This window comes from Macaca nemestrina, chromosome 7, assembly GCF_043159975.1.
Source record: "Macaca nemestrina isolate mMacNem1 chromosome 7, mMacNem.hap1, whole genome shotgun sequence".
Classification (NCBI taxonomy): Eukaryota; Metazoa; Chordata; class Mammalia; order Primates; family Cercopithecidae; genus Macaca; species Macaca nemestrina.
Window position 1 is genome coordinate 101,024,931 of NC_092131.1, and position 10,845 is coordinate 101,035,775.

At 51.1% G+C, this 10,845-nt stretch overlaps 1 protein-coding gene across 4 annotated transcripts in view; it reads right to left on the reverse strand.

Moving 5' to 3' along the window:
* Positions 1-4,313: 4,313 nt before the first annotated feature.
* LOC105488298 (CREB regulated transcription coactivator 3) overlaps positions 4,314-10,845 on the reverse strand; it is a 118,242-nt gene continuing 111,710 nt past the window's right edge. For 3 of the 4 annotated variants that reach the window (XM_011752209.2, XM_011752208.2, XM_071100663.1), the window contains exons 12-15: positions 10,639-10,839; positions 10,470-10,550; positions 8,404-8,506; positions 4,314-7,653 (exon numbers count right to left, since the gene is read on the reverse strand). In XM_011752209.2, the coding sequence (XP_011750511.2) occupies positions 7,445-7,653; positions 8,404-8,506; positions 10,470-10,550; positions 10,639-10,839 (594 nt within the window). In that variant the 3' untranslated portion in view covers positions 4,314-7,444. The remainder of the gene's footprint in view (positions 7,654-8,403; positions 8,507-10,469; positions 10,551-10,638; positions 10,840-10,845) is intronic. The other variant, XM_011752210.2, reaches the window with a different exon arrangement.

Sequence of the window (10,845 nt, forward strand, 5' to 3'; positions counted from 1 at the left end):
GCAGCTTGGTGGTTTCTTTAGTTACATTTAAGTTGCCTTTTGTTCTGTTAAATTTAAGTATGGCACTTTTTCTAAAAAGAGTAGGTATTGTATGAGCCCATTTTGGTTAAAAAAAAATCCTTTTCTCTGACTATGTGCGTAGAGAGATGTCTCCATCCATGTTCTCTGGGTGTCAGCCATGATTATTTCTGGGGGTGCTGGATTTCCGGACCACTTGAAATTTTTGTTTTTTGTACTCTTCGGTGTTACTTGAATTTCTTATAATGAGCATGCACTATTTTTATCAAAGCAAAGCTTTTTTAAAAAATTAAAATACATTCTGGAAAAGAGAGAGAGAGAAAAAAACATGTGTTCCTTTCCTTCAGTCTCACTGGGATCCATGGGGACCGTTCCCAGGGCCTTCTGAGAGCCCACCACTGCGGTTCATTTCCGCACCCCTCACCCTGGTGATTGGCGTGTTCGGGAGCCAGGGGTGCACGGGGAGGGAAATTTGTGAGCAGACCCTGAAGGATGCACTTTGGAGCTCTGGGTTCTGGGCCAGTGGGGTCAGGAGGCCTTGATGTCAGGCCTGTTGGGTCCGGGCTTTGTTCCTCCACTGTTTAGTTGGGTGACAGAGCCTCTATGGGCCTGTTTCCTCATCTGTAAACTCAAGAAGTCATCCCTGGCTGGGGGCAGTGGTTCACACCTGTAATCCCAGCACTTTGGGAGACCTAGGCAGGTGGATCACCTGTCAAGAGTTCGAGACCAGCCTGGCCAATATGGTGAAATCCCATCTCTACGAAAAATACAAAAATCAGCCAGGTGTGGTGGCGCATGCCTGTAATCCCAGCTACTCGGGAGGCTGAAGCGGGAGAATCGCTTGAACCCGGGAGGCGGAGGTTGCAGTGAGCCAAGATTGCACCACTGTACTCTAGCCTGGGTGACACAGCGAGACTCTGTCTCAGAAAAAAAAAAAAAGGAGTCACCTGTGCCCTGCCTCATTTTCAGGTGATGTAAGGGATGTGCGTGGTGCTGTCACAGGGTTCAGCCTGGGAGGCCACATAGATTCCTGGCTTCATGCAGGAAGGAACTCAAAAGCAAGCTGATAAGTTTATTAAGAAAGGAATTATTTTTTATTAATTTTTTATTATTAAGTTTATTAGCAAGTTTATCAAGAAAGTAAATGAATAGAAAAGGGGCTACCCCAGCAGCATGGGCTGCTCGACTCAGTAGACTTACGGTTATTTCTTGATCATACGGTAAATAAGGAGTGGATTATTTATGAGTTTTCCGGGAATGGGGTGGGAATTTCCTGGAACTGAGGGTTCCTCTTCCTTTTAGACCATATAGGGTAACTTCCGGACGTTGCCATGGCACTTGTGAACTGTCATGCGCTGGTGGGAGTGTCTTTTAGCAGCAAATGTATTATAATTAGCGAATAATGAGCAGTGAGGACAACCAGAGGTCACTTGCGTCATCATCTTGGTTTTGGCGGGTTCTGGCAGTTTCTTTATTGCATCCTGTTTTATCAGCATGATCTTTGTGATCTTTATCTTGTGCTGACCTCCTGTCTCCTCCTGTAACTTTGAATGCCTAACCTCCTGGGAATGCAGCCCAGCAGGTCTCAGCCTCATTTTACCCACAGCCCCTGTTCAAGATGGAGTCACTCTCGTTTGAACGCTTCTGACGGTGCAGTGTCTGGTAGTCCGGGTGGTCACTAAGGATACTTATTACTCCATATCATAGAATTCAATTCTAGCCAACACCACTGCCAGCCCAGCTCAAAGGCTAAAGTTGAGGGGGTCCAGGGCTCTCTCTGGCCTATTCTGGGTCCTAAGAGCCACTCTTCCAGTGGCAGCTCCACCTAGTGTCCACATCAGGCCATAGCAGCATATAGCTGATCTATTGTAAACCCCAATTTCCATACCTGCCAGCTATACAGCACTTATTAGGCAAAATGGACCAAAAAGATCTTTTTAATTTTAATTTTTAATTTTTTTGAGACAGTCTCACTCTGTCACCCAGGTTGGAGTACAGTGGTGTGATCTCTGCTCACTGCAACCTCTGTCTCCTGGGTTCAAGGAATTCTCCTGCCTCAGCCTCCCTAGTAGCTGGGATTACAGATGCCCGCCCGGCTAATGTTTGTATTTTTGGTAGAGACGGGGTTTCACCATGTTGTCCAAGCTGGTCTCGAACTCCTGACCTCAAGTGATCCTCCAGCTTCAGCCTCCCAAAGTGCTGGGATTACTGTCGTGAGCCACTGTGCCTGGCCCAAAGTAAGATCTAAAATCATTCCTCCCAGATCTAAGATTTAGTATTTTGAAACAAGTACACAAATTCAGTACTTTTCAAGATTCCACTATCCTGTGTTTGAAAAGATGGCAGAGGAGGAGGAGCTGGAGGAGGTGGAGGAGTGGTGTGGAGGAGGAGGAGGGGTTTGGAGGAGGGGGAGGGGTGTGGAAGGGGAGGGATGTGGAACAGGAGGGGTGTGGAGAAGGAGACAGGAGGAGGAGGAAGGGTTTGGAGGAAGACAAGGGGTGAGGAGGAGGGGTGAGGAGGAAGAGGGGTGTGGAGGAGGGGGGTGAGAAGGAGGGGCATGGAGGAGCGGTGTGGAGGAGGAGGGGTATAGAGGAGGAGGGGTGTGGAGCAGGAGGGGTGTGGAGAGGAGGGTTATAGAGCAGGAGGGGTGTGGAGGAGAAGGGGTGTGGAGGAAGAGGAGGGGTGAGGAGGAGGAGGGGTGAGGAGGAGGGGTGTGTAGGAGGGGAAGTGTGGAGGAGGAGGGGTGAGGAAGAGGAGGAGGGGTGTGGAGGAGAGGTGAGGAGGAGGGGTATGGAGGAGGAGGAGGGGTGAGGAAGAGGAGGAGGGGTGAGGAGGAGGAGGTGTGGTGTGGAGGAGGAAGGGTGTGGAGGAAGAGGAGGGGTGTAGAGGAGAAGGGTATGGAGGAGGAGGAGGGGTGAGGAGGAGGAGGGGTGAGGAGAAGGGGTGTGTAGGAGGGGAAGTGTGGAGGAGGCTTGGAGGGCTGGAGAAGGTGGTTTGGGACAGTTGATGGAAAGCAGAGGATAGTGGAGGGGGAGGGTGATAAGAGACAGGCATAGCCTGGGTGGTAGAATATGGAGAAAAGCCTTACTGGAGCCAGAGAGGATTTTGGAGGGAGGGAGTGGCCGAAGGGCTTCAGGGATGTAGCTGACATCAGAGGGCCTTGGACAGAGGCAGGAGAGTAGGGAATCCTGGAGGGCTCCCTGGGGCTGCGGGCAGAAGGGAGCTGAGCAGGAGCGCTCCTCGCTCCTCCGGGAGAGGCAGGACACAGGGCTGTGGCATGAGTGTCAGCTGGTGGGGAAAGGGGTGTTTTCTGTTCTGAGGAAGGAGACTGGGCATCTTCACAGGCTGATGGGGAGGCGCCATCAGAGAGGGCTAAGTAGAAGGCCCCAGAACATCAGCAAGTCCTTGGGGAAGGTCAGATTGATGTGGAAATGGGACCTCGTAAGGCAGAGGGACGCTGGGGAAGGCGTGATGGGTTATGGGACAGAATGGGGAGCAGGTGGGACATGGAGGGAGCTGGCCCAGGTGGCCTGGATAGGAGGCAAGAAGCCCTCATGTGGTCTGATGAGTCTTGAGGAGAGAAGGGCGTGGGTGCCCCATGCGGCAGGAGAGGGCTGGCTCAGCACAGCCTGGAAGTGCTGGTTCTTCCCACAAGGCTCCCAGCAACAGAAAGCTCAGCCTGAGTGATGTGGTGGCAGGTCTTGAGGAGGAAGAGTGGTGTGGTGGCAGGAGAAGGGGCCTGTGGGTGTCACGTAGGCCACGAGCCAGGTGGGCCCGGGCAGAAGCAAGGAAAGCTAGGAGAGGATGGGCAGGCTGAGAAGAGGGGACAGGGAAGAATTCTCAGTGGGGTCAAAGAACAGCGTGTGAGCGGACCAGAGTGGAAATGGGGTCTCAGGAAGTTACAATCAGAGACAGGATTTCCAAGTATGATTTCAGGAGACAGCCACCTTTATGACAAGCACTGGATGTGGCTGTTCGTGTTGAACCCTGCAGGGATGGGGGTCTGGGGAAGGGACAGGGCTAGAGGCCAACCCAGGACGGAGCATCTGGTGGAGGAAGGGCGGTGGGCAGACGTGTGGAGGGGTGCTGGCTGCGGGGGCAGGAGACTGAGCTGCCTCCAGCTAAGGGAAGTGAGTGCCCCTCCATGTATAACAAGAAGGCCTGACCCACGGCTGGTGCAGGGCCTGCCTTGCCCAGGCCCCAAATCCCAGCTGCAGGCTGAGCTGTGTAGGAGGCGGTGAGAGCAAGGCTCCCCATCAACCCCTCACCCAAGTGAAGAAAAACACCACCAAATGCAGAGACAACCTCATTGTGCTGCTTTTAATTACGAAAGATGTAAAATGATGCATTATAAAACTTGGAAGCAACTTTATACAAATTCCAATCTTTAAATATGGTTGAACAGGGTGCCCTGGGGGTCAGGACACTGGCAGGAAGTCTGATTAGTTGCTGGGATGGTCCCATCCACGAAGCACTGGACACATGCTGGGAACCATCTGTGCATAAATCAGAAGAGCCAACAAGAGTGGGAATGGAAAGGTCTGCAAATACGCATATGGACTTGAAGATACGACACCAGCTCAGGTAATATACAGCAGGCGGAGAAGAAATGAAACAGGAGAAACAGGACAAAGGAGAATTCATGACATGATCAAGAAACCCTTCTAACACTCTATGTCCTAAAACCCACAACCATACAGAAAGAAAAAATGGAAATGCAGACAGGTTTTTAGTTCTATGCTGTTTAACTGCTATAAGTGAGAGTAGTACAATGATCGATTTCTTGTGACAAAACTAAATATTGAAAAATAGTTTACTCTGAAGTATGCAGCTGCTTCAAATGCTGAGGACCACAACTGGTTTTGTTACAAAGGCCACAGTGAGTGCAGGCTCACGTGCTGCGGGCCAGGGCGACCCTGCCCATGGTGAGTCCTCCACACCTTCTAGGCAGAGTGGGTTGTACAATGCCCAAAACCTTTCACAAGGAAAGATGCACTCATAGACCTAAAGACAAATTGAATTCAGTGCTAAACCATATTGCCCCTAGTATATGCCCCCAAATAAATCCCTTCCCTTGGAGGCCTGTTTTCACAAGTCACCGGGAGAACCCCTGTGGGGCACTGGGGTTCACTGTGTAGGTCTTGGGGTCTCCTGTTGCCAGGCAGGGTGGCTGCTGTGCAGACAAACTGAACTGGGACCCTGATATGATGATACCCACGGGTAAGGCACTATGTGAAAAGTGGACTATGCTGAGAACTGTTTTATAAAAACACAACTCTTATAATATCAGCACCATCCCCTGTTGGGAGTGAGATCAGGTTTGGGAGCCCTTTGACACAGGAGCTGGCTTTTTTTGGCACACTGGGGAGCTGGGTAGCATTGCGACTAAAGGCTCTTTAACAGAAAGTCTCCCCTCTGAGGTCTTGAGCACAAAGGGATCTGAAAGTGTAACTGGGAACAGGGCTGGCAAGGGCAGGCCAGCAGGCCCTTCCTGAGCTGGAAATGAGGCGAGGAGAACTCTGGTTTGATTTCCCAATTCCACAGCAAAGATTTGGGGCAAATGTGAAACAGATTCCAAAGGAAGGTGGAGGGGCACCCCATGAGGGTTATTTTAAAGATTAGAGGCAAGGTCAGAAGATAGAAATGGAATGAGGTCTGGAGAAGCTAGCCAGCTCAGGGTCTTGTGACGATGACTCCTTTTACGTAAGGGACAGGTGTGCCAGATTCAGACCCTCATTGTACAGCCTTGCTCCTCTGGGTGGAGCAGTCCAGTGACCCTCAATACACTCCAGGCTCTCCTGGAAGGGCAATGGCTGTCCAAGCAAAAATCCTGGCATCTTTCGTCTCTCCTTCAGGGTTCTCCTCCTCTCTACCCTGTCCTCTCACAGCCTAGATCCCTCCCCTGCAGTGCCCTGCCCCCTTCAAACCTACTGGCTTCACCTAAGTTAGAGGAGGCAGGTGGTGGTTGAAATCTGGTCCATCTATTTTATGAGAGGGTATTAATGACTAATGATGGTTCCATGAATTAGGCCTTCGTTTTACTATAAACTATTTTTTCAACCTCAAAGAATGAATCTCTACTTGAAGCAATTTAGAGCCAAACATAGATCTGAGAGGGAAGATCTTCCTGGGTGGGGCCCAGACAGGGTCCCTCAGGGCCCTCACCTGCTCAGCCCTTCGGATGTACTCAGAAGACAGCTCCCACCCACCTGCATGGAGCACAGCCCAAGGAGAATGCAGTGCCCGGCTTCACTGTGATTTGGTCACCTAGTGTTAAAAGCATATTAAAGTGCATGCTTCACCATAGGCACGAGTGCTAGAAAAGCTAAAGCTCTGAGAAGATTTGGCAGGGAAGGGGGATAGCTACAGATGAGCCTGCCTTACAGCATGGCGGACGCAGTCATTCATCATGCACTGCACACGCTGTTCTGCAGCACTCACGCCAGCACACGAGTGTGCTGCCACGCACGTGTTAGGTGCTATGGGTTCAACAATGAATAAGGCACTGTCCCTGCCCTCAAGGAGCTTACGGTCTTGGGGGGGGTGACATTAAACTCCCAGCCCACAGAGCCCCAGCTCCTCCAGCTGCTCTTAGTGGGGAGGTCTGTGCTTGTCTGGAGTTTGTCTGGAGGCCACTGAGTGTGAGATAGCTGCAGTCCCTGTCTTCCTTCCCCACCCCCCAAGGAGCATAGTTCTCTTCAGGCTCATCAGTGCCAGGGGACTCTTTTCAGTGACTGATAAAATGGTCTTCCTCTTCCTCTGGTCCATAAGGAAAAGGTGTACTTTTCTGAAGCAGCAGAAACCAACTGGGAGAAAAGGAAAATTAGCCTTCAGTCTGCCTAACTCAAGCCTGCTCTCGGACTTGTGGCAAAAACTTCTTCATGTCGTAAATCAGGCATGGGAGAGAGCTGTGGGGTCCGTTCAGCCTGGGAATGTCCCCTGCTGGAGGGCCTCGCCCTCCGGGTCAGGTCAGAGCAGGCATCGAGGTGCCCTCTCCGGGGCCACCGCTCCAGGCTGAGCCTCCCACTCCGGACCCGCCTTCGGTGCAGCCGGAGATCAGTGGTTCTGAGCACTACACAATGCCATGGAGGCCTCCAGTGACACGATATTTCCTACTCTTACACATCGATGGACTGGAAGGCCAAGAAAAAGATGCAATGGAGATGAGCTTTCCAGTTCATGGGAAGCTCCAAGCAGCCTGCCTGCTGCAACACAACTTTGGCCACAGGCTAGAGAGGCAGTACATAGCTGTGTGATCTGGAGGAAGCCACAGTGTCTGAGATGGGACCTCATCTGAAAGCCTGGAGCCGTGGCATTGGTTCCTTCTATGTCAAGATAACGAAAGCCGGCAGTCAGCTGGCTCCATTCTATTCCATTCTATTTTGGCTGTTGCAGAAAAACATTCTTCTGTTTCACTGCCTTCTGTTCACAGTCTGTCAGCTCGAAACGTCTCTTCAACAGAGGGGTCCAGCAGGCCCATGCTGGAGTCACTTAACATGTTGAGTCCGTCCAGGCTCAGGGGTTCAATCTGCAGCTCCTCTTCCAGTGGAAATGGAGTGTCCACGTTCAGGCTGACCTCGGGCAGGCCTGCCAGCGCACTGTTGAGGTCTTTGAACAGGCTGGTGCTGGAGTCTTCTGAAAGGGGTGGCCAGAGAGGAAAACAGTACGCTTAGGAGGCATGAAGGCTCCAGGCTACTAAGCAAACCCAGCTGATGATGGTCCCCTAAACTGCCATCCCACATGTCCTGACCACCCCTAGGCCCACAGTTCTTGCCCTGGAGTCTACATTCTTGTCAGTCAGTTGCACAACTCCCAATTTTTGCAGGTTTTTTTTCCTTTTGAACAGTCATCAGTCACCTAAGATGAAATCTTTCTTTCTTTTTGAAACAGAGTCTAGCTCTGTCACCCAGGCTGGAGTACAGTGGCACTATCTCGGCTCACTGCAAGCTCCACCTCCCGGGCTCACGCCATTCTCCTGCCTCAGCCTCCAGAGTAGCTGGGACTACAGGTGCCCGCCACCACACCCGGCTAATTTTTTTTTTGTATTTTTTAGTAGAAACGGGGTTTCACTGTGTTAGCCAGGATGGTGTTGATCTCCTGACCTCATGATCCGCCCGCCTCGGCCTCCCAAAGTGCTGGGATTACAGGTGTGAGCCACCGCGCCCGGCCAGACGAAATCTTTCAGAAAAGGCTTTGACTACCAGGCCCACCGCCCTGCGTCACGGTCTCTGAGGCTGGACACCTGCATCTCAAAGAGTCAAGTTGACCCAGGCAACGTTCGCTTTTTGCTTTATATAATATTATGTTGTTTAAACTATCTTATGAAGGTACCTAAACACACGACAAAATAAAAGCAGTAAAGAAGCTGAGGGGTGGCTCACTCACCTGTCAGGATGGTGTTTGGGAAACTCCCGCAGTTGGAATATGGGCTTGGTCTCAAATGAAAAGAGTCCTGCAGTTCTCGGGAACCTTGTTGCACTAGAGGCACCTGGAAGCATCGAAGGTCACGTGAGGAAGGCCACACCTCTGCTTCCAAGGAGGAAGCGAGTATTGCAATGTGCTCCCAGAGCAAAACTTGATTTGCAAACTAATACATACTCCCTTCTTTCCAGGATCCCAAAGTGCTTTGCTCTTGTGGTGATGTATGTACGATATTCTTGTCAGGCAGGCAGATGCTGGGGTGGAGGAGGGGCCCCTGAGGCCCACAGTGCGGTGACTTTTCCCCAGCCCACTACACCATCCCAAGAGATACCAGTGGTCATGGTTTCTGTGGCCCCTCAGACATGTCTCCTCAGCCTCACCAAGGCCTTTGTAAACTGCCTTCTATGGGAACCCTTCAAAGGCTCTGTCTATAACCAAGAAAGTATGGACTCTTTTCTTCCTTGGTTTCTTTCTTCCTCTTTTTTCTTTAAAGATAGGGTCTCAGTTGCCCAGGCTGGAGTGCAGTGGTGCCATCTCGGCTCACTGAAACCTCCACCTCCCAGGCTCAAGCGATCCATCCACCTCAGCCTCCCAAATAGCTGGGACCACACGCCACCATGCCTGGCTAATTTTTGTATTTTTTGTAGAGACAGGGTCTTGCTGTATTTTACCCAGGCTGGTCTCAAACTCCTGAGTTTAAGCAAGCCACCTGCCTCGGCCTCCCAAAGTGCTGGGATTATGGGCGTGAGCCACTGCACCTGACCTATTCCCTGGTTTCTAGAAAACTGAGAAAGTGGAGCCTTTCCTTTTTGCACTCAGAAGGAGGAAACTCAGGCAAGCTTCTCCCTATGAGAAAGCCTCTATGAGGACTAGTTATAACTGTGGCCAATTTTAGGTTCCTTTCCTGAAATTAATTTTCTAAGCCATTTAAAAAAATGTCTCAAAAGAAGAAGTTTCCGTCATTTTTCAGGGAGACACTGATTCCCATCTAGACTAAAATGGCTCTTTAGAAAACAGGGAGGCAAGGAGGATTGGTTCTTGCCACAAAGCTTCATCTGTGGCCTACTTAGGAAACAGCTATCTTAATTTATTTGATTATTATTAAGTTCTTGGCCGGGCACAGTGGCTCACACCTGTAATCCCAGCACTTTGGGAGGCCAAGGCGGGTGGATCACTTGAGGTCAGGAGTTCAAGACCAGCCTGGTCAACAGAGTGAAACCTATCTCTACTAAAAATACAAAAATTAGCTGGGCATAGGGGTGCACGCCTGTAACCCCAATTACTCAGGAGTCTGAGACATGAGAATCGCTTGAACCCAGGAGGTGGAGGTTGCAGTAAGCCGAGATCATGCCACTGCACTCCAGCCTGGGCGATAAAAAAAGAAAAAAAAAAAAAAAGTTCTGGAAACTGTTCAACCCTTCTTCCACTCCTTAATCCATCGGAGGGTCCAGTCCATACTTATTGAATACTATTGAATACCATAAAATCTAGGAATATTAAAAATAGTCAAGTTAGGGAGAAACTAAACTGTAAAAGCAAGTGGCCCAGTTGAAAATACCTTACAGAAGGAGCTCCCCTCACTGCCCAGGACTGAGCTCTCCTCAGGAGGCTGCACGCTGTGCTAGGTGCACCAGCCTGGGTGCAGGCAAAATGTGGCGCCACCTTCTGACCCTGCGGAGGGAGCAGGTGCCGCCCTCCCTATGCCTCAGTTTCAACATGAGGGCACTGAGGAGGCGGGTGCTGTGTCCCTTCCAGTGTTCATGATTTTACAGTTCTACAACGAGAGTGTCATCAAAAATCTCCTGCCAATTATTCCAATAGTTCCTCTGCTGAAGCCTGATACTAAATAACACAGCCAAAGCCAGCATTTTAGGGCCAAAGAAGATGAAAGGCTCTTCTAGCCACAGAACACATCCAGAACCAGGGAAGTGGCATGTCTGGTCTGCTTGGTTCTGAGTTCTACACAGTGAACAACCTAAATGGTACAGTTTACGCACCAAGGGAGGGGAAGGCAGGGGTGATCCACCCACCTGTTGAGGAAAGGCAGGGCCTGGCCTCATGGACTGCTGGTCAAAACCCACATCTGGGAAGAAGTTGGTCAAAGATGAGCCCTTCAGAGAGTAAGGAGGTGACCATTTAGCTTGGAACTCAGAGCAAAACAAGCATTCCCTCCGCACCAACGCTGCTGCCAGGACTCACCTGGGCTGGGAGAAGCTGAAAGTCCGACTGTGGCAGTGAGGAGGCTGCCTGGGGCTGCTGGGCAGGGGCCTCAGGGGTGCGGGGCTGCTGCAGGAGGGGCTGGGTGAGCTCCTGGGGCGCAGGGTAAGGGGGTGGCGGGGACACCTGGGCTTGAGCTTCTGTGGGCAGGAATGAAAGTTGGCTTCGGTCTGAGGACACCATCTGCAA